The sequence below is a fragment of the Lagopus muta genome, chromosome 2 (assembly GCF_023343835.1).
Source record: "Lagopus muta isolate bLagMut1 chromosome 2, bLagMut1 primary, whole genome shotgun sequence".
In the NCBI taxonomy this organism is placed as follows: Eukaryota; Metazoa; Chordata; class Aves; order Galliformes; family Phasianidae; genus Lagopus; species Lagopus muta.
The window spans coordinates 63,556,252-63,580,351 of record NC_064434.1 but is presented as its reverse complement, the minus strand read 5'-3'; the positions used below and the strand labels follow the sequence as shown (position 1 = coordinate 63,580,351).

General features: G+C 34.3%; 1 protein-coding gene across 4 annotated transcripts in view; it reads left to right on the top strand.

Annotated features, from left to right (window-relative positions):
• Positions 1-24,100, top strand: part of ADGB (androglobin) — a 73,981-nt gene that overhangs the window by 32,357 nt on the left and 17,524 nt on the right. For 3 of the 4 annotated variants that reach the window (XM_048936743.1, XM_048936747.1, XM_048936745.1), the window contains 13 exons: positions 3,251-3,419; positions 4,371-4,434; positions 5,693-5,795; positions 7,396-7,537; positions 9,507-9,621; positions 11,046-11,213; positions 12,430-12,568; positions 15,061-15,195; positions 15,533-15,626; positions 16,059-16,193; positions 16,397-16,550; positions 21,267-21,454; positions 22,385-22,569. In XM_048936743.1, the coding sequence (XP_048792700.1) occupies positions 3,251-3,419; positions 4,371-4,434; positions 5,693-5,795; positions 7,396-7,537; positions 9,507-9,621; positions 11,046-11,213; positions 12,430-12,568; positions 15,061-15,195; positions 15,533-15,626; positions 16,059-16,193; positions 16,397-16,550; positions 21,267-21,454; positions 22,385-22,569 (1,791 nt within the window). The remainder of the gene's footprint in view (positions 1-3,250; positions 3,420-4,370; positions 4,435-5,692; positions 5,796-7,395; positions 7,538-9,506; positions 9,622-11,045; positions 11,214-12,429; positions 12,569-15,060; positions 15,196-15,532; positions 15,627-16,058; positions 16,194-16,396; positions 16,551-21,266; positions 21,455-22,384; positions 22,570-24,100) is intronic. The other variant, XM_048936744.1, reaches the window with a different exon arrangement.

The window sequence follows — 24,100 nt, the reverse complement described above, 5'->3', positions numbered from 1 at the left end:
ACTGGATTTTGTACACAGAGTTCCGTTTCTGAACAACGTGAACTGTTTTTGTTTTCTCTGAGGTAAAAGAGAAAAGGACAACTTCAATTTTAATAAATGTTGCATTTTTGTTTTTAGTCTGTTAGGGTTTGAAGAGTGTGCAGATGGAAAATAAGCAAGAAACATATGCTCAGTACAGGCAAAGAACATTATTTTAACATTGTACTTGTAAAAGCATTTAATCGTTTCAACCACTGTAGTGCTAGAATGTCTTTTCTTGTTATTTCTTTGTAGGATTTTCGTATTTTCAGGAAATAGAAACAAAACAGGGAAATCTCACTGTATCAAAATTCTATAAGTTAATGAGCTGGAACTGTAATCCTTCAGTTATTAACTCACAGCTCAGTACCTGTTTTAGCTCTGGCCCAAAACCCAATGGAAATATAATAGTTGGCAATAGATGGCTCTTTAAAGCCTGCCATACGTATGCTGGAATGCTGAACTATTTGTTGCCATTATTGATTCTAAAATTGGTGCACCTTGGTAGCCAACAGCTGTATGTTCTGTTTACTTGAAAGCCTAGTAAGGAAATGCCTCTTGTAGAAAAGATTACAAATTAGTGTACAGATTGGTTCTAGAATAATAAAATGATCCACTTTTATAATATTAGTATCATTGCAAATGTCTCCATATCCTTTTGTTGCATCAGAATCCGTGATCATATGGATCATAGAGGAGGAGTTTTATCAACTTACTGATGCAACATAATGTTAATAATTTGAGCAAACTTTTCTTTCACTCCAAAGGTCATCCAAGTCCTTTGAAGTCCAAGATCCAAGGGATCGCACAGTCAATAGATACATTGTAGGAAAGTAGTAGGAATGTGTGTGTTAAGTGCATAATTAGATGGTGCTGTTTTTTGACCAGTCTTTGATGTTGCAGTTTATATTCCTTTGCCACATTCCTGGTTAGCCCTGATTAGTACAGGAGCCCTGATGAATTGCTACTAATGCAGTGGCACTTCTCTGTATATGCTGATATTTTTTTTGAGAACCAATATGCTTTTTTGAGCTTGTGAGATAAGGATGGTTTGATGTCACTTTGTAATTTATTAATGAGCAGAGAACTTGAGTTTACTCATCAATTCCAATGTATATGCCTCCAGTTCTTAATAGAATTCTTCTAACTGTGTTCCTAATGCAAGCATTTACATTTGCATAAGTATTACTGCACTCTTTATTACACTGCTTACACTTTTTATACCAAATCTCATCATATTCAATTTTGCTAATAAATATCAGCATGATATCAAATCAGCTACTTTCCTGAAATCTGGCTAAGTTATACCTATTGCATTTCGTTATCTAAAAATTAGTGTTTTTATCAAAAAATCCTACCTCCTCAAAAAATCCTAAATTAGTCTGACATTCTGCCTGGAGCAAGTTATTTTGCCTTTCAATTAATCATCCACTTACCCCATTTTATATCCCTCTGTATTTAGTATTTACATTTTTTTCAAGGAATAAATTGTATTATAATTACAGGCAATTAGTTGCTGAAATTATCTTCCGTATGTCAGCCTTAAAATACTGATTTGTACAGAGCAGCTCTTCAGATTTGCTGAAATGTAGTTAAAGTTTTATTCCAGAAATTGTATCTTCAATATATCACCTAGTGTTTGCAGTTTTTCATACTTGGAAGTACCCCTTCTTGCATACAAGTCATATGAAGAGTTTTTGGAATTGTGTTTCTGCATGATTCCAGGAAATAATGCTTTGAACAGCATTATCTTTGGTATACGTAGTAAAAAAAAATGGAAAAAAAATGCATTTTTTTGATGACGTTCTCACAAGATTCTCACTGTTTCTTCAAAGAAAAGTGGGGGAAGTTCAGCCATTTTGGTTTTGCTTTCCTTTAGCTGCCCTTGGAAAGTTATGTTCCCTCTGGTCCCAGTCTATATAAATGAAACAGAACAGAAAGGTTTGTCTGTTGACTTTTAAATAAGGTGAAGCATATCTTCTATTTGAAAGCTTAGAAATCAATTGACTCAGCTGATCTTGAACAATGTCTATTGATAGCACTCTAGTCCCTGTGTTCAGAATGAACAGAGGAGCAACACTGTTTAACATAGCTCCTGAACTATAGGATATAGTTATACTCCAGTGATCCCCTTTTCACAGTCTCTACAACAGGCAGGTTTCTAAGACAAATACTGGTTATTTCACTGGAGGCCCAAAACCCACGTTACACAAACCTCAGGAGAAGCCTACATTTTACAGCTTTCAGGCACTTTTCCCGTAAGGGAAAAAAAGGGACTATAGCACATTTCCTTCCATTATATTCCTTTCAATTCTTGACAAATAGTTGCAAAATAATTACAATCACTTCCATCTTATAAGCTCATTATTATCCAGAAGATCACTGCATTTCTATGAACATGAAATATTAAAACGCATACTCAAAAATAAATTATACATTTTTCTAATTAGCTTTCTTATTTGTCATATGGGTGTGTTTGGGTATTAACTCAGCTTTTTTCTTAGCATTCTGAGTTAACAGCTGCTAATGTTTCAACTGTTATATTCTACTATTCTCAGCTGCTCTGGGCTATGCTTAAAACTTTATGGAGAAGACTGAGTAACATCTATAACAATTCATGTGAATCTCATAGAGTAAAGGCAGAGATTGTGAAATTACATTGCAACTTAAAATGTTATTGATTTATTACAAAATGTATATACACGATATTCTGTGTAGGTATTTTGGAATGATTCTGACAACAGTGAGTTTTCTGATTTTTCCCTCAGGAAAATTAATTAACATTATTGAAATTAAATTCTATTAACAAGTAGTTCGACTGACTAATGTGAGTAGCATCACAGGGATTCTGAGTTCCAGCAGCAAGGATAGGCCTTTATGTTTTCTGTGGGTTATAAAAATTACAATGCCACACTAGCTTTTCACTGAACAGAAGCAGTGGATTCAATGTTTTAATGCTCATATTAAAGATTCCAGTGCACAGTTTCATTTGTAATGGTATAATGAGACAGAATACTTAAGCAGTTTCAGATGGAAGCCACAAAACGCTATACAGAATTGCTTTAGTCATTTTTTGATCTTTTTAGGTTAATGTTATAGTTATTATTTGTAAACTCTGAGATGTATGGAAAAACCCTGGTGATTTTAGGATAATTTTTTTATATAAGAATGATTTTACTTTGATGTATTTGTTGCCCGTGTATTGAATCTGTGTGTCTTCCTATGTCTGCAGAAGAATTGCACGAGAATTTTAGTTCTAATGCAAAACAAATGTCAGAAACAGCTGATGCTGTTATGAACAGCAATGCAGTGGATGAATTAAAGGAAGAAATCAAGTCAGAAAAAACTTCTGTTTCCAAGGAAACCTGGATTAGCGTTGAGGACTTCTGTGTTTGTTTCCAGTAAGGAACAGAAATTTTATGTCTTTTTCCATACAATAACAGTAACAGTGTAACTGATAAAATATGAAAAGTGACTGTATTAAACCTGCATCATTTCACAGACCTTTTCTGTATAGTTTTCCTGCCTTTCAGTTTAGTTCCAAGGCTTCTCTTCAGACCCTGTTCCTATTGACAGTGAATCTGTAGATGCAGCACTAGGGTGCCTTGCATGTGCCCTCTAGAGTACTGGAGAGCATAACCATCTGCTTCACAAAGCATATGCCACACTGTGACGTGGGTGGAAGATGGCAGGTCTTGAAGCACATAGCAGTTAAGGTGCTTCTATGTCAGATGCATTAGCCACTGATTGATCAAACTCTGTGTCTGAACATCACTATTACAAAGCAATAAAGGTGGTTAAATCTTCTGCATTTGCTCCAAAAAAGAAACTTAATATTCTCCCACCAAGTTAAAAAAAAAAATCTATTATTTCAAAAATCATGTAGTTTATTTAATATTAATGTATTTCAGATATGATTTGTAGACTTAAAAAAAAGTTTCTGTAAGTAAGAAAGCACTAGAAAATTGAGAATAGGCATTAATAAACTTTACAAGAGTTCTTCCTTACAGTGACACTTCATTATTAACTTATTGCAGTAGCTTTTAAGCATGAAAATTCTTAAAAAAATACTAACTTGTTACAACTTACAGTTTATAGGTTAATAAGAAAAACCAATGGCCTGCCCTCCAATACAGCACTGTAGAAATGCAGCAAAAGTATAAGTTATTATCAGCTGATTTCATTGTCATTGAACTGTATTGACCTTTAATGAAACTAATAATTCTGAACCATTTGTGAGGAATAGCTTTGTGTGACTTATGGAAGATTATAATGCATGTACTAATTAAAAACTTATGTAATGGAACAGATATTTATCTGAAATACATAATATATGTATTTTGTCTTCCTAGGAACCTATATGTTTTTCATAAGCCACATACATATGCTTATAACTATCAGAAGACAGATTTTAAGGTACATAACTATTGAATTTTTTGTGTACTTTTTTTTTGTCTTTGTAAAAACTTAGGGTAATTAGATAATACATATATCCTAAGCATAATTGGTACATTGTGTAGAGCTACTATTACTGAAAATGTAATAATGTGTTAGGATTATTACAGATTATTTTCCTAGCAAATATCTGGAAGTGTTTCTCTGTGTTCAAATCAAGAACAAAATGTTAGAAATTGCCATTACAGAATAAATTCAAAAATATGGAGTATGCAACTCATCAACATTAATAGTGAGAGTATATACTACATTGAATTGCATCTCCATCTTTTTTTTTTTTTAAATCTTCAGTGAAAACAGCAATTAAATTCAGTGATGATTCAGCTTCAGAATCCCTTCTTCAATTCTCTTCCTTCATCTTCACCTGTCATCTAATACCCAAATCAGAAGTCTGTTTAGCTTAGCCTTATACTTTCTCTGTACATGCTAAGCCCTATGGTGATATGCATGAGGTTCTATTGTGGGGATTAGAAATATCCTTAATTGCATAAAATTACAGTATTTCTTTAAACCTGCCATTAGTTTCTATTATCAGAGGGTTATTCAACATGCTTGAATATCCTGTTCCAGCTCCAGTTTCATACTCTAACTGAAGTGTAATTATAGAGTTCTGAAGTGCAAACTCTAGGCATGAATTTAATGTAAAACTCTATACTGAGAAGGTTAACTACATAGTTTATGCTTCATAACTATAGTATACCTTCAATTTTATACCTCTTTATATTTATGATCACATAATAAGAATTTTTTGGAAACGTTTCATGATATATTTTCACAAACTATAATTAACCTGAAGTCTACGTGACACTGTGTGCTGTTGTGCTAAAACGTACCTAATCACCTTTTACTGAAACACCGTTTTCTTTTTTTAAGTTGATATGTTTGAGTTGTATAAGCTAACAGGAAAATTCTGTTTCAAATTTACAAAAGAACACTTTAATATTATCCTATGAAAGAAGTAGTAATATATAGCATTCTAGGATGAAGCACCAAAAATATATTGATACGACTGAGAAAATGTAACACAAATTAAGACAGATCAGTAGCAAAGGAGCTCATTCACCATCAGACTTTGAAGAATTTCTAGGAATAAGCAGAGTTATCTTTATAATTTATTGTATTTGCATAGGAATTCCGTATTAAAGTTGAGAATGGAAAAGTGCGTGAGCAGACAACATTCAATAAAAAATAAAAATGAACTTATTCTTTCTCTATACAGTCAACTGATGATCGAGTCTCCTATTATTTACTTGTGGACAGTCTGACACCTGTTGAAATTCTGGTTTGTTTTTCTGCACTAGTATGCTGGGATGACACTGCAGGTAAGGCCAATGCAGAAAAGTGAATATTCATAGAATCATAGAGTGGCTTTGGTTGGAAAGGACCTTAAAAATTCCAGCCCCCTGTTGTGGGCATTGCTGCCACCCACCAGATCAGGCTGCTTGGGGCCCCATCCAACCTGACCCTGAGCAGTTCCAGGAATGGAGCATCTACAACCTCTCTGGGAAATCTGTTCTAGTGCCTTACCACCCACTGATTAAATAACATTTTCCTGGCATCTAACCTAATCCTCCCTTTTTACATTTGAAACCACTCCCCCCTGTGCTATCACTATTATGTAAAGAGCTGGTTCCTCTCCTTGTGGTAAGCTCCCTTCAAGTGCTATAAGGCAGCAATGAGGTCTCTCGAGAGTCTTCTCCTCCTCAACCCACATAAGCTCAGCTTTCTCAACCTTTCATTGTAGGAGAGATGCTCCAGCCCTTTAGTCACCTTTATGGTCCTTTTCTGAAACCACTTCAACAGCTCTACATCTTTTTGTGTGCTGGGGGTCTAGGCACAAAGTACTCCAGATGGGGCCTCACAAGGGCATAGCAGAGGAGGACAATCATCTCCCGCATCCTCCTGTCCACGGTTCTTTTAATGCAACTCAGGATGCAGTTGGCCTTCCAGACTGCAAGTGTGTAATTTAATGTCTGTGCTGTTGTGTTTGGCAGCTTATCGTTAAGTAGGCAAACAGATTCTTAGAAATGTATTTGAAATCCAAGCAACATGTTATTGTTAGTTCATATGGAAGATGAATATATTCTTGAAAGGATCTCCTTACTGTTATGGTTTGCTGCATGTTTTTCATCAATATCTTTTTGTTATGGATTTCCTTGTGTTATTTATCTTATCTGCATAATTTCTGTTCCTGAAATCTTTATGTCTGAACTGATTAAAATGCACTAAAGTCTACAATATGACTAGAGTTGATTTTTGAACTGATTTTTAAACCAATGTACTGTAAGCTCTTAATTATATTTAAAGAGAGATTATTTCAAGATTCAGAAACTTAGATGGTTTGAATATACATTTGTTTATATCAATGGAATACAAACATTAGCGCACAATAAAGCTATTGGTTGTTACGACAATCAGATTAAGTTAGAAAGACATTCAAATGTCAGGTATTACTTCAGGAGTAAAGCAGCTAGAACCAAATAGAACCCCCTCCCCTCTTCCCCCCCCCCCCCCAAAAAAAAGTAACCCTCCTAACAAAAACTAATCAAAATATAATCAAAAGTATACTTAAAGTATCTGTAATATGAGCATAAGCTTTGTATGGATGTTTTCTTCCTTTACATGTGGACAAAATGCATTTTTAAGGAGTGTTAGAAGGAACTTAAGTGTCTTGGAAGATGTCTAATTTACACGTTTTTCCAGTACCTTGCTTCAACCATAGTTTTCTAAAACAATAGTGACATCTTCTCTGTCACCTATGAGTTTTTCTTGTCTGTCTCTTTTCTCTGAATTACCAAAACCTATGTGAAGATTTCAGAGACTGTAAGTAAATACGAGTTCTGTATTTATGGTAACTTTGCCATTATAGTCTACACCCTACTCCACCCCCTTTTTTTTTTTCTCCCTTTTTTCTTATTATAGCTGCTAAACGAGAAGGTTCTAGTATTTCAAAGGCACTGCTGAAGGTTGAACATTTCTCTTGGAAATGTGTGACTCCAGGGGAACTTGTGCTAAAGATGCATACATACGCAACCAAAGCTACTGTGTTAAATCTCCCTGTTGGGTACGTATGAGGCTTCGCTCCTGAAGGCTCTTTTTTACCTAGGGATTCAGGTGATCCTTTACCTTGCACACTATCTAAGATTTTGTTTTCTAAAACTGAAGTTTTTGTTTAAATCAAAATCTTTGATAGCTAATGTTTGGTAAAACTGCAAAATTGCTATGAATTTAAAATAATTACCAAAACATTTATAATTTTTTTTCTCGCTCTTCTTTAAGAGCAATTAGCAAGAAAAAAAATTTTTAAAAATACAGAAAATGTCACAGAGTACAAAATCTACTTAAAATTATTTCTAATGAGAATGACTTTGAGACATTTGTCAAAGGACAAAGAAAAATAAAAAAATATTAGGATTTTTAGTGGAACTGTGAAAGAATAATGACACTGTAGGAAGCTTCATAGCTTTTCTTGAAATAGGATTTGTGAATCATGAGATGAGAAATTCTGAGGCCTTGCATAGCTTATCTTCCATTATAAGTGAAATTTTTACAAAATTTCATAATTAGCAGACAATAAAATTTATTTCTCTATGTATATAACTCCATGCATTCGGTGTAAAGAATTTCCAGGTTTTTAAAATTAATAAACAAAAGGCAAGAGCCTTTAATATTTACTAGTTTCTGGAAATGGTTTAAATGAAAAAAGACATCGTTTGAACATGCACTAAGCATATATTTGCTGGTGAATTCATTGGGGGGTTTTTGCTTTGCTGGAAAATAGAGACATACACCAGTTTAATCTCAAAAAGATGTCTCAAAAATTTATTTAGTAAGCAATTAACTGAATTTTCAACTTGTTTATTTTTTCTAAGATATAAATTAATATTGCACTACTTGTTCACAGTTCAAGAAAATGTACTTTAGAAAATTCACGCAGAGAATGTCCATCCAGTATTTTAAATGTCTTGAAAATAAAACATAATTGTGTCAGGCTTCAAATGAACGGGTGTAGAAAGAACATACCATAATACTAGCGTGTTGGTAGTAAAATAAACTCTCTCCTAGAGACCTCTAATTGAATAAATTCAAACTAAAATATAGAAAAGATGTGATTCTGATTGTAGATTGGTTTTATCAGTACACACACCTCCTTGGCATAGTTTCTGTATTTGCATGTTTGTGTTCTCTACAGAAACATTAAAATGTGCATTTTTTTGCACCTGCAAAACTATGAGCTTCCTACCTTGGATTTTCTTTATTCTTACCAAGGCCAGCAGGCTTTTATTAAGCTTTAATTTACAGCAAGTGTAGGAAACGGGCTCATTGACCACTCTCCCATTTTATTTCAAATGAGATATGGATTGTTCAGCCTGGAAGGTACTTTCTTCTTTCTGCTTTGTCAGTTGTTGAGAAGTGTCTTATATTTCACTCCCCAAGACAATGTAGTTAAAACGAGGAGAAGTTCAGGATGGGGTGAGCAATTTCTAACTCTTGCTGCCTTACTTCTGTTTAATATGAAGTTGTAGCTAGTATGTACTTGTCTAAATGCCATTCTGACAATGATAGAAGATTGTGATGAGATGAAGTGCATGTGTGAAATTTTTCTGGTAGTTGTCTTTGTAAACACAGAAATTATGATGTAATTTATATGACCAGAGCACTTAACTTCCTGTAGAAGTTTCCTAGAGCAAGTGTGTTTTTAAGTGTAGCAAACTGACCTAAAAGCTTTGAGGTTATATCCATCCGAAATAGTGGAATTACTTATTCTGCTGCAGAAAAAGTAAAATCTAAATATAAGCAAATAATGATTTTTCTGATTTTGCCTATTTGTATTTGCCTGTATCTGGAAGTTTTAGCAAAGCAAGGAGTTAGGAAGATTTGGAGAGTGAGAGAATCTGCGAGAGGGTATCTTTTGTAACAAACATTGGTATGAAAAGAAAAGCTTAACAATAACTGTGACTTACCAACAATGAAAAAAGTTATTTTTAATTTAAATTTTCTTTTTCTTTCTTTCTTTTTTTCTTTTAATGCAGACGACACGTACTTCTCTTTACAGTAAGTTCTGCTGTAGGGCACCATATTCATCTTTGTAGCATGGTGCCCTGTGTCTTTGGAGAAGAGGATGCTGTAATGCGAAATCTCGAAAAGGTGTGCATGTCTAGAGCTAGTCAAGTATTGTGTTAAAGTTATTTCTGACTGTTATTTGGTTTTGAAGTGGAATACTATTGATCTTTTAATATGTTTGAGAATATAATATTAATTTTAATATGAAATGTGTGAGTAGATTGAAAATGAGTAGAGAAAATGTTTTTATTGGACACTAGAAACATTTAAATGAATTTTGCAATAGCTGACTTGTATGAATGTGCAAGTAAGCATTAGGAAGTACACACTGAAGAACTGGTTAAAGTAGAATACAGAAAATACTCTCGCTGAGATACGTACGTCCAAGTTATTGTATAAGCTCTCTCTTTGAGGCATGTAAAAAAGTACACATAATCTATGTTTAAACATACATGTCTGGTAAAATAGGTTGTCACATCAATAAATTTTGTTTTGTCCCATGAGATCACATATTACTAACTAGGTCACAGAGTAGCTTTTATCCCTAAAATGAAAAATTGATTCAAACAATTTCTCAAAGCTGGGGCAAGATGCCGTGGGGAGCATCCTCCTACAACTCCTACAACTTTTGGTCTTTGTTGCCTTCAGCATAGATGGGTATCACTGCCATTAATGTTTTCAAGATTTCTTTGGCAAGCAGTATGCCCAAATATTTGGCATGAGCATATGGGGAGGGAATACAGCTTCTCAAACTTAGTTCTGCAAAAGTTAAGTAAATAAATTGGAAGGTGAGCATAATGGCAAATCCACGTAGCAGTTCAGATTCAGGAACCTGATGATTAGGTATTAAAGCAGCATTATGTATATATACATATAAATATATTTATTCTAGCAAGGAATTAATTATTAATTATGAGATTAATTATGAGACGTTGGGACATTAAAAATTGTTTGTTGCTGGACTATCTCTTTGTCTAAAGTGTGTCGTTTGCAGGAAAGTGTCTAATTTTTTTGCACAGAAAAGCTGGGGGAGATTAAAGATGCCTTAGGCAGCATGTATTTGGGCATTGTTTTCAGATGAATACAAATACTCACCTATGCTATTCTATAACAATGTTGTACACTTCAACTAACAGCAGTCATCTTATTATTGCAGCAGAAAGTTTCTATGTTCCTCTTATTTTTGATTAAATGTTCTAGGACCAATAATACAGAAAAATAAATCCGTAACAGATATATTTTATACTATTTGTTAGAACATTGTCATATATTCATTTCAATAGCTAAAGTTGGTGAAATTTTGCACATTATGAATTTTGAAAATTTGGAATTTTGAATACGTAATTGATTTTATAGTTTATAAGGATTTAAGGAATTTTTAGTATTTCAGCATCAGGAAAAAATGCCAATGTCCTGTCAATGCTCAGAAAGGAAACGGGATCTTAAAAGGAAACAAAATCTTAAAACAATCTAGATAGCAACAGCTAATTTTTCTCCTCTTTCCCCAGGAGAGCTACCGATTTATTGGGCAGGCTATTGCTATCCTGAAAGCTATTGGAAATGTGATTAATAATTTCAGCAGTAAGCCCAAACTATCTGAAGCTCTGAAGGATTTGGAACTAACTCACTGTCCTCCTGGCATCCATGGTACTGAAATGGCTGAAGAACATTTTAAGGTGAAACTTTGTTCAGTAAACACGTATCTAGAGGCTGCAGAGATGAGATAACAGCTTAATGTTGTCATTAAAAACCAGTGGCTATGTTTTTACAAAGGGCCTCCTGAATGTTTCAAATGTGGCACTTGCTATTAAGAATCAATGCATAATGGAACTTGCAGTGGCGTTCTGTAATTATCTTCTCTTATTATGAACATGTCTTAATATGTGCACTGTGCTTTAAATTTGAATCTCTCTTCTGGTCTGTTTCACCGGCTGCTCCTTGGGTCACAATCCATCAGTAACTTAGGGACTTGTAGGAAAATTCAGTAGATGTAGATATATGTATCTCATCTGCTCTCACAAGAAGGTTAGTGTATCGTAGCAAAGGATTTTTTTTTAAAAGGCACACTTTGAATTAGCCAACAGTGATTCAAGAAGGAAAATATGGAAATGATCTGTCTAATAGTAGACAATGTAGATTCTGAATATAGGCACGTGCTAAAGTGGATTCTTCCTTCATCAGTCTTAATTGTTTTCAAAATAAAGTAAGTTTTTATTAATATTAATATATGTAACTCAAGAACTAATTAAAAATCTGAAAATAAGGAGAATGAAAAACAGACTGATAAATTTTTTTATATTAAGTCCTAGCTATTTTTCAATTCAGACTGTGAAACTGGCTCTGAAAAACATAGTCTGAAATTTCTAATCTAATTAAAGATGCAGAAAGAGACTTTCTCTTTTAGGATTTCTGCTTCCTAAAGAGCATCAGAGTGACAAGAATAAAAACAGACATCAGTACAGTCATGAAAGTAGGACACCAAATTTTCCCTGTTTGCCCATCAGTATATTCCTACTTTTTATAATGGGGTTCATCTACTGACTCAGTAGTCATGCCCATTTCATAATGGTAATGATCATGTTCTTCTATGCTCTGGTCTGAGAAAATCAGCTTACTTCACATAAACTAAAAGATTTTTAGGTAATGAAAACTTGTGCTCTGGAATCTGTCCTGTATTTAAAAGCTGGGCATGAAAATAGTTTTCTCTTGCTTGCTTGCTTGAAGTATTGGAGTTCCACAGTAAGGACTGTCAGTTATGTGTGAGAGAAAGTTAAGCATCACATGAAAATGAAAACAGGTAAAAAGTTCTTGAAATGTTAATGAGAGCCAGTATAAGTTGGCTTTTATAAATGAATAATTATCTGACAAATGTTTTCGTTTTTTTTATTTAAGGTTTTCAATAGTGCATTATGGTCTTTGATCAAATATGTATTGGACAAGAAGATGCCTCATGAGTATAAATTTGCCTTCAGGTCCTTCACTTTAGATTTTAAATGCACTGATCTACTTGAGGATGACAGTGTGTCTTCAGGTACTGTAGTGGCATCGGTAAAAACTTCAAACATACTTTGGAGGGAACTAGATCTTCACTGATCCTGATCAAATAACCAAAGTTCATTTCTTATGAGGTACTCAAGTTTTCTACCGTTAGCAGAATTCTTAAATTATTCAGTGAGACATATCTCAGAATAAAAATATAAAAAGTGTATCTATAAATGTTTTTACATTTTATATTTATGCTCTTTTTGGTCCAAAAACTATATTTATGTTCTGTTAACTTACAAATCTAAAATCTGTAAGGTTTGTAGATTTGCTTTATGCCTAGAAGGACTGGCCTACATTAGCACTGTTGAATTGTTAGGTTAGTCATGCATCTTACCAGACTTTGAAAATCAGTAATAATCACTGAAAGGTACCATAACAGATGAATGACGTCTTTCTTCTTGTCTGTGTATGAGGGTGAGTCAAATCAAGTCTGAAATTCAAATGCTATCTCCATTTCTTTTTTTTAGTAGCATAGCTGTTTTGCCCTCTGTGCTGAATTTGTCTCGACTTGTCTATGACAAGTCTTGTTATGACATACTGCAGTTAGCAGTCCTGTCTGGTACAGTTTCTGAGAAGCCATCCTGAAAACAATCTAGTGATGTTGATCTGTCCAAATCCTCTTCACCCCCAAGGAACAGCTAGCAGTGGATCCATAGGAGACAAGTTCATACAATGTGAGATAAAGATGGGAGTTTCTGAAGCTGCATGCTTTTTTCAATGGCATGGCTGTTATGTGTTTTCCTGGAAACAGAGTAGATAAAGGTTCTGTATGAACCTTTTCATTTGAAACTTGTCTAGAAGTCAAGCTATCTGCTATAATCTTATTGGTGTAAACTATTTGAAATTCAAATATGTATCTCACTCAGTGGTGCACATTGACGACACAAGTTAAAAACAGGATATTTGAGTTGGATTTTAGGTAAGCATTCTTCACTGTCGGTCCTGTCAAATGTTGAAAGAAATTGCCCAGTCGCTATCCCTGGAGATATTAAAAAATGAGCTGGGCATATGCTGAACACTCTGAGCGATGTGCTCTACTTGATCCTGATTTGAATATGTGATTAGATTAATGGTCCTCTCCGGCCAACTTTATTCTATGATTGCATGCATCTTTTAAAAAGTGGTTGTGGTGTGCCATATTGAGTTCTAAACTGTTCTTTCTTGGACTGAACTTGTGTAACCTTTCAGAGTTGCTAAGTATTAAGGAGACTTTTGATAATAATAATGGTTGGAAGCAATCAATTCTATCAATATTAAATGGAATATATTAGGTTGAAATGTGTGATCTTCTTTCTGATGAAAGTAATATATTTTCTTAATCTAATTTGTCCCACTGTGTCCCCATGCGTCACTCTTTCATCCTCCTTTTTGTTTGATAGTACTTCATTTTGGAGCATTATCCTTCCTCTCCCTCTAGCTCACTTCCCCTCATTGTGCATCAATGCATTTCCCAGCTGGTTTCCTGACACTGCCTCCCTGTGGTGCTACTCCCCATTATCTCCCCAGGTAAACCCTTGTGCTGATAGCTTCAAGGATGTTAATTCTGGGCAAGAATTCCATCAAATTTCTTGTTAGTAACCTGTCAGAACCTACCTATTAGGGGAGCTACAGGAAAGAAGAGGACAGGCTCTTTAGCAGCCTCTGTTGCGATAGAAAAAGGGCAAATGGCTTCAGGCTTAAAGAGGGTAAACCTGGGTTAGATGTAAGGAAAAAGGCTTTTACAATAAGGGTGGTCAGGCATTGGAACAGGTTACTCAGAGATGTAGTGAGGCTGGATTGGGCTCTGAGCAACCTGATCTACTTGTGGTGTCCCGGTTCATTGCAGGCGGAGTTGGACTACATGGCCTTCAAAGGTCCCTTTCAATTCTAAGGATTCTATGATTCTAATTTCTATTCCATTCAAAAACTCCTTGATAACTGAGAGTCACAGTCAGATAAACAAAATTCCACATTATCATTTGTCTTACCTTTATTCTGTACCTCTTTAGCAGATATCAAATGCAATGTTTTGAATATTGTTGGTGCTCAAATTATCACTTAGTAAAATCAGATTCAGAGATAGAAACACTTGAAATCTTGTGAAGCTCTTTTAAGCTTTATTCAGATTCAGACTTTAATGCATGAAATTATGTTGGTTTATTTTTGGAAGATGATTTCATTACAAGACTTGATTTTAAAAAATAAAATGCAACACCTATCTGTAGAGAGAAGCAAAAATATGACAATTTGGTATTCAGCATTAGCATAGTAGCTGCATGCTGACTTTGTAATAGTATACACACAGTATATAGTATCTATTTTTATAATAAGAGGAAAATTTTAACAGTGGTATTTTTGCCATAAATGGAAATTTTATGCAGGAACTATTACTTCTGTAACTCAGCTCTCCTTTGTATTTTCACTTTATAGCAAGCAGCTACAAGGCTTCCAGCCTTGTAAACTAATAAAGTGTTGCTTGTTCTCTTCCTCTTCTTTCAGAGAGTTGTGAAGTAAATTCCCTAAGTAGCTGGCAGAAAAGAATTCCCACTTCTGAAGAAGAAGCAGCAGCTCTTAAACTCCAAGCTGTTTGGAGGGGGGTTTATGTGAGAAAAGTACTGAACAGCAGAAAACCAGGTGTGTCCTTTTTAATTAATACCTAGTTAATTTTCTATGGCATTTCATGTCAACACAAGATGTTATTGTGATGGTATTTAAAATGGAAAATATTAGTCACATAATTTTTTAAGCTGGAAAAGTACTGAAAAATATAAAGGTGATGATAATGTGGATAGTGAAAGGAGAAAGTAGTTGTCAGCTCTCTGGCACCTCTGTAAAATTCCTAATAAGATAGCATTCATAAGACAATTAACTTCTGAGTGATGTTTTTCACAAATATTTGATAAGTGTACATTTAAAACAATACAAAAGTTAGGTACTATGTACATTTTCTAACTTATTTTATTATTTCTAGGTACTAAGGAAAACATTGCTGTAAAAGAAATCTTGCAAAAATTGTGGACTTCTATTGAGTTAAATTTTGAACAGTGTGCTGTAGTGCTGTTAAGGTAATGATATAATAAATTATACTACTTTATTGCAGCCATTTCCACAGAGTTGCCATGAATTGCTGGTGCACACAATAAAGGTGGAAAGAGTGTTATTAGTTTTAAAATTACAAAACTGGCTCAGAAAGGATAGGATGCTTTCTGTAGAGATATGGTGTGCTTTATTATATGTTTGCATGAGTAAAAGTGTATCAAGTCTAACCATTAGGTAAAGATGGTACCATACAGTTGTTTGGTGGGGTTTTTTGTTTTTCTTTGAGCTGGAATATTGTCTTCTGTAATTTTTTTATTTTTTTTTTAATATCCAGTAGGTTGTTTCATAGGTAGGAACCTAATGTTTCTTTAGTTAATCATCTATCCAGATTTAAGAAACACATTTTGATCCTGATTATGAGTAGATTTAAATCCTTATCTTGCTTTACTATTTTCCAGAGAAATGTTTAAAAGAAACTGTAACTCAATCAAAAATTTTCCTTGCTATGAAGATGAGTGGTGTAAGATCTCTTTCGCTGACTATGCTGTAACATATTCTGATCAGCCACCAAATATTTGGTTTGTGGTTTTTAGGTGAGTTTTGTATAGCCTTTTATGTGATTCTTATTGGAAAGAAGTAATGATACACTGCTTTTCACTAACATGTTTCAAAACACATGATTTTACATGAGTTTGTTTTCATCAAATTCTAATATATACTTCTGTTTTGTCACACAGATTATTCAGTTTGTGAAAATAAAATGAATTTAATTTGTTTTTTCATTGTTTTATTTTAGAGAAATATTTTTTGTCCCGGAAGACATGCTCATAGTGCCAAAGATGTATACCGCTATTCCTTCCTGTAGACTTCATGTAATTGATAATGACACACTGGAGGAAATGCCACATGTCTTTTTGAAAGTGGCACCTCATATTTACCCCAAAAATAAGGTAAATGTGTGGAGTATAAAAATAATTGGAATAAAAATGATTGCTGAATTCTGTAGACATTTTCAGCTACGTATTAATGTTCTGCTTAGAAGCATGGCCACGATTATTAAAAAATTCGAATAGACTATCACTGACCTCCTAATTACCCAGATTTCCAGTTTTTAGGCTAAAGATGACAGCTTGCTCAGTCGTTTTTTCACTAGTTAGGTTTCCTGCATTCTTGATTACTTTCTCCTCTGGACTGCTCCCAGTTGTTCTCATTTTTTTTGTTTATGATATGCAACACTGAGCACAGAAAACTTTGCAGCAAGGATTAACTTAAAATGAAACAAACGATGACTAAGGAATGATTAGTTTATATGTCTTTTGGGCAGGCTTTACTACTTATTAAACTGATTCTGATGCTTGTTTTCCCCTCTCTCCCCCCTTTATTTTTCTTGCAAGAGCTTTGTTGACTCATACTGCTATAGCCTTAAGTGCCTTCCTGAATAACTGAATCCTGTTGTTTATTTTTCTTGATGAAATGTGGTGTATTTCACTATTGATTTGAGTGCTGTTTTTCTTTCAGACCATTTTCCTTATTTAAAGTAACACTGAATTCTTTTTCTTTAAAATTATAACCCTTAGCTTTGTGGTACCAGTTAATTAAACGTAGATCACTGTTTCACTATGCACATTACTGATAAAATACTAAATGAAATCATTTCCAGGTCAGGAAGTCTCACTAATTAGAGTCTTGTGTTTCAAGATGTGTACTGGATGTGGTTACCTTCTCTAGTTTCTTCGTTATGACAACATTTCCCTGGACTTAAAAGTATGATCAGTGGCAAGTGTTGACTACTTCTCTATTCCCATACAGTTTTCATGTAGCTTAATTGGTTCGATAGTTCAGAAGATCATCAGAATGAACTAATCCAGAAGTTAGTTTATTATTATTTTTTAGTTCTTTTCCTGTTCTAGCCTGCTTCTAAACTCTTCAGCATTACCCCTAATATTGTCTGTGCTAGCCACAGCTACCCATGGCTGATCCTTTTAGTGAAGATAAGCTCAAGTTTTAGCTTTGTCTGTCGGTAGCAAGGAGTTGATGTTAGTCTAGGACTGTTCTGGTTGTCTTTCTTCTGTAGCTTTACTTCGAGTATTATCATACCTTTTCCCCATCCCCTCCAATAGAATGAGCTTGCTTTATCCAAGGCATGCAGTAATGCCAGCTGAATGTGGCAGGTAAGGACTACTCCTGCTGGAGGGATATCATCAAGTTCTCAGAGTTAACTTGGAATCTTCAGAGGTGGGGTGTGTATTCCATCAGGAAGGAAGGTTCAGACAGTGGCAAGTGGCAGGATGTGAAAAGAAATCCAAGTAATAAACACCACTTACAGCCTTTCAGGATAATGATGAGTTGTGTAAAGAATGATCACAACTTCAGATTTATTTCAGAACTCATCTCAGCATTTGTCCTGCTTAGCAGACTGTGAATGTTCTGTTTCTGTCTTGTGGAATGGAAACAATTTTATGGGCTTTTTTTTCCCTCGGACTTCTTCCCACTTTTCTTGAATAGAGATGTCAATGATTGCACACAGTATTCCAGTTAAGATCTTGCCAACCTTTGTGCGGTACTATGGCTTTAATATTGGAGATGCTCATTTTGGTATGCCCTACCCCCACCTACTTATTATTGCGTGGATACACCATGTGATAGCTCCAGTGATTCTGTCATAAACTAAAGAATTACTATCATTATTTTCTCTTCTTTATTGAAGACCTCTCCACCGTAATTATTATTGCAGATAACCACTTTTCTTACTCTCTAAGCCTATGATTTTATATTTAATGTTATAAAATATGGTTAATATTAGTAAAGAGTGATTTTGATTTGAGAGTATTAAAACAGAATTGTACGTGTATGCTGCGTTTTTCCACTTGTTTTATTACATAATCTCTGCTACTGAGTTTTTCAATACAATTGTGCACTTATGCCAAACAATTTACCTTCCTTTTTGCAAATGGTCCATTAATGTTTCAGTGGACATACAACACCACTGAAAACTTGACTGATGATTTGACAAGACAATTGTTCTGTTTTTGTGACAATTGCATATGGTAGTGTCATTTTAATCTGGTTGTTACCTTTCTTTTAAGAGTATTTTATATGAAATGTCAATAATAAAACAAGAAAATATAGTACGCCTGAATTCCTAAGTGTATGTATTAATATAAAACAAGATATTTTTCCTTTTGAATAAATCTAGCAGTTAGTTGTTCTGCTGCAAAACTAAGACTCAGCAGATTAAAACAGAGCAAAAGTAAATTTTATCAGTAGATACTGTTATTTGCTACAGGGTTGCTCTAGGAGTGCCTTCAATCATTCAGAAATTAATATTAAAGTAGGGATAAAATCTGCAGACTAGCGATAATGTCTTTTGCCTGCTTTCTGCAGATATTACAGTCTAAATAAAAAATGCAATGCAAGTTACTACTTTATTTCTTCTAGTCTCTTTTTATTTGTATACTGCTACTATACTACTTTTTTTACTATCTTATACACAAGTTTTTTTTAACAGAGCCAAAAATGACAGAAAAGCATTTCTCAAGCATCAGCTGAACAACGCTCAGGAACCCTCTAAACACCTGTGTGACCCATCTCTGGACCTACTCCAACAGCTCCACATCTTTCTTGTGCTGGTGACCCCAGGCTTGAATGCAGTACTCCAGATGGGTTTACACAAGGACAGACTAGAAGAGAACAATCACTTCCCTTGCTCTACTGGTCACTGCTCTTTTGATGCAGCCTGAGATATAGTTGGCCTTCCAGACTACAAGCACACACTGCTGGCTCATGCCAAACTTTTTGTCTACCACGCACTTCTCTAACTGTGTGCTGGACTCTTACAAGACTTTAAATAAGATTAATATACTGATATTTAACATCTTGCAATGAAATTATTAAATGCTGGAGTGTTATTAATTTAACCGTAGATTGAATCTGATCTCTAAATCTCCAAATTGTATTCGCATACAGTTTCCCACTGCCTCCAGCATGAAGAGAGATTTTCATTTATCAATGAATGAAGAAGTTTTCACGTTTTTATTTCATGTTTATGTAATTTTGCTTTAGTATACTACTTGCTAAACCTCTTGTGCATGAATTGCCAAAATATTCTCATCTTCAGCTGTGGTCACCTTTGGAGTTAAAAGTATTTACAATTTTAAAATTACTTTGCAACTTTCATGTTGCACTAACACTTGAAAGCACATTTATTTCATGTGCATGGCACGCATGCATAAGCATACAGATTAGCCATTCTAAGTAATTCTCCTTTTCAGAACTATAGGGAATGCTTTTTCCCTGGAGAATCTGTAACAATTTTATTCTATAGAACTTGAAATGTCAAATTTTTCTTGATAGGGCAATAAATAACTTTTCAGTACCATTAGAGAGTCACAAATTAATAGAATAATACTTTTTCTGTATGGAACTCACTTCAGTTTAGTGTTGATAGGAAGTCAGTATTCTTTTTTCTTTTCCGTCAAATAACTTTTTCTTCTTTTTTCCCTGGTTCTACTCTTCCCCACCTGACGGGGGGGGAAGGTCTTACACTTTTTTTGTTTGTATGGTTAATATTGTGAAGGAGAAGGGCCAGTCATTTTGAATTTGACAGGCTTGTGTGGAACACTGTTTATCAATAGTCTCTTAGAAGTTCCAGTAGGAGAAGAAAACACAGCCCACTTTAGTGATGATTAGAAAAGGGGCGATGGTACCCAGTCCAAGTACATTAAGGAGGATCCTTGTAATGCCAAGAATTAGCAGTTGGGAAATGTCATGTAGGGTGGACATTCAAGCATTCAAGTTATCTGTCTCTTTATTCCATTTGAGTATGAATATTGCTTCTACCTGACTATCCCCCCCCTCCCCTTCCCCAGACAGCAGGTGACCTATTAAAGTAGTTAGTTCAGAAGTGAAAAAACAGTTATTGTTCTTCAGAGCAGTCTGAAGTGATTTGAGCCATTCAGCATGGTTATAATGGAGGGAAAAAATGTAACAGAAAAACCCCAAACCTGTCCTAATTGCTTAAATAGTTCAAGAAAGCTGGAAAATAATAACAGCTGAGGAGTCAGAATGTAATGATAAGAACCTTTAACATCAGCAGGGAGAAAAACAAATAAATCTAAGATTTCAAGAAGATTATAGAATGCTCTTATCAATAGTATAATCTACTTTTTTTTTTTCTCCCTTTTCATTAAAAACCAGTAGATGATACTGATTCAATTATTTGGAAATTAATTGCACCAAGCTTGTTAATGCTGGTCCAGAATCTTCTGTTCTGTTAGATGTTTTTTTTAGTTTGGTTTTTATTGTAGTACTTCTCTTTTAACTATTTATTTATTTAATTCTTGTGCTTTATATTGTATGTTGTTTAAAATAATTACTACTTTAAGTATTTACATTTCTTTTTATTCTCCTCTCACTTATTCTTTCACCAACTTCTTTGACTATTCTTTTTTATTCTCATGTACTACTTTCTATTTCCTCTCACTTGTCATTAGGCAGTTCTTAACTCCAGCCTTACTATCTCTGATGTAGTTTTACAGTTTACATCTCTGACTTGCCTTTTCAATACTTATTCAATTTTACCTTCAATTGGTACTCTGCATTGCAAGCTGCATTTCCAGGACTAGCAAGTGTCATTTCTGAGTAAAAATATGTTGTTTTCTCTTCAGAAAGGATATACATTTATGGCTGAAGCACATACTGGTAACCAGTCTTTGACAGCTGGAAGATGGAGGCTCCGACTCATCAGTTCTCATAGTCCTCTCCCATTCCTCTCTCGTGAGGCTGTAAATAACGTCTATTCTACTAAAGAAATCACAGAGTATTACATCCCCAATGACAAATGTGTAATGTTCAGGTAAATACTGAGATAATAATGATTAAATCCTGCTTTTTATGTCCATTTCAGCAAAGTATGTTATTTCCTCTTTCCTAGAAGGGGAAGGTGTTTAAGTAAACATAGAATCATAGAATCACAAGGTTAGAAAAGACCTATGAGATCATCTAGTCCAACCGTCTTCTCATTACCACTGCAACCACAAGCTACTAACATCTCCATTTTTTTTTTAGCCATAGATACTCAAAACCAGGTTCTGCGTTTCATAAATGTTTTGTTGCTTTTTTTTTTTTTTTTCCTGAAATACTGCTGCTGCTTAATGAATAATGGTTGTGAAATAAGCAGACTGTAGTTTCAAAATTCTCATAATAATATTTCACATTTCTCTAAGCTCAGTCTTACCTACATATTAATGACTGAGATTCCATATTACTTTCAGAGATTAAACATGCATTAAAACTGGGATTTTACAAGTGGTGAGGAGGTGTGGAATTTGGTATATTTTTTGCCTGATTTTATATGAGCATGTGATTGTTTTAGAAGAGCATGTTCAATCAGAATGTGATTATTTACTTTTTCTATATTTTTTTTTACTTTTTTTTTTTTTAACTTTTACTGGATTACTTGTTAAATGAAACTAATCATATCACTAACCATATTTTTCCAACAAATTTTATTACAGGAGGAGCAATAATATAGAGATCTGATAAAACGGGGAAAAAAATGGCAATATCACCACTTTTTGTAGCTGCCCATGTTTACTTTAATTGTAGATTCACTGCACTGAACTGCAGTAAAGGATGCTTAGCTCACCAGATTGCAAGAAAACAGTGAGCTAAAAACTCAGTTTTAAGTGTTTTTCTCCATGTCAGCACAATGCTTAAATACTTCCCTCGAAAAGAAATATCTGGCATTGTTGGTTATATTGTTGTGATTTTTTTTCTTCTTTAGGTATTTAGTGAAAGTCACAGCATCACATATTGCTACAGTGCAGGTACAAACCTCTAAATCAGATGTGTTCATTAAGCTACAAGTCCTAGATAATGAGGAGGAAATTGTAAATGTCACTGGAAAGGGCCATGCAGTCATTCCTGCTTTTAATTTCTTGAGTAATGAAACACTTTTGAGTTCCCGACGTAAGTATTGTATTCAATATTTGACAACTTTATTTACTGAAGGGCATACATTCTTACAATAACTTTATGTAAACAAAGAAAATAGAATTTTTTCCTTGCTTTTTCCATGAAATCCTTAGTGGCTTTGCAATTAAGTGAAATTCCTGAGCAATGAGGTGAAATCTTTGGTTTCCAGCAATGAGGAAATATACTGAAATGATTGATTGAAATAAGGTGTCAATCACTTCTTTATTCCTCTGTGTTTTGGCCTCATTTTGTAACTGTCTGAAGAGTTGTTTGGATCATTCAAGTAGCTTCTCTGTTTTGAAAGTTTAATGCACATGTTGCCTTGTCCTTGAGAACAGAAATACGCTCTATTTTCAAGATCTTGCCTCTTTTTGATCTGAAACTTTGTTTTGGTACTGGTTGTCAAGAAACTGATGCCCAAATCATGGGATAGGGTAGACAATTCACAGATTACACTGAACTCTGTGCTTTAAATGCACCATCTTGATCATCACTCTGTAATGGAAGCACATGTGTTATTGGCTTGTCATCAGTCATATAAACAGAGATAAGCAAAACATTCATGAATAAATACAATGACGTTCATGCTTTAAAAAAAAAATTTTTTTTTTTTTTTTTTTTTTTTACTTAGCCTCTCCTACAACTACACAATGATCCTCACAGAAATTCCCTCCTTCCTTTTTTGTTCTTTCCTCTCAATGAGGGAAGAACTGTTTCCCCATGACTTGCAAAGTTAATAAATGCTGATTATTCTTTTGTGAAGTCTTTATGATAGCAACTGAGATGGTGAGAAAATCATCCCTTAAGGGAATATTTGATTTTAAATAAAATTTCCTGTAATACAAATGTATTTGAAAGTTAACAGCCAATACCCTATTCATTTTTGTCAGAACAACTGAATCTGAGAAGTTTGTTTACTAAAGATGCATTTTCTATATAAAAATTGTATTACTACACGTTACACTGCAGGCTTATCAGCTTTTCTCTTGCTATTGGTGAGTTCAAAAGTCATCTTTCATAAATGTGCTAAAATCTGCATATTCTCTCAAAGTGCTAGGAAACTCTTGATTGTACTTTACATAAATGCATCTGGAATTAATTAAAACTGTCTCTGTGTAATCCAGCCAACCATCATAGTGAATCCAAACCTGGCAGCATGTAAACACCTGAGGTAGAGGACAGAGAAGGAAAGGGAACAAAGCCAGGCTCTTCTCAGTGGTGTTCAGTGAGACAATACACACGCACACACAGCTGGCCATACAGATCATCATGCATGCTGTTAGGCACATTAGCAGTTTGCATGATGAAGAAACCATTGTAAAAGAAGTGATGTGACATGTTATAGCCAGGTAAATTTGATTATAAGCAAATGAAGAAGACAAAAGAATACTTCCCCCAGAATTACACATTTGATAACATGGAGCAAAGTGATGACAGGATAAAACAAAACAAAAAAAACCATAAGACGTGTAACACATGTAACAGTGAGATTTATCCTTATATGCCTCAGAGCCTATTTTCAATC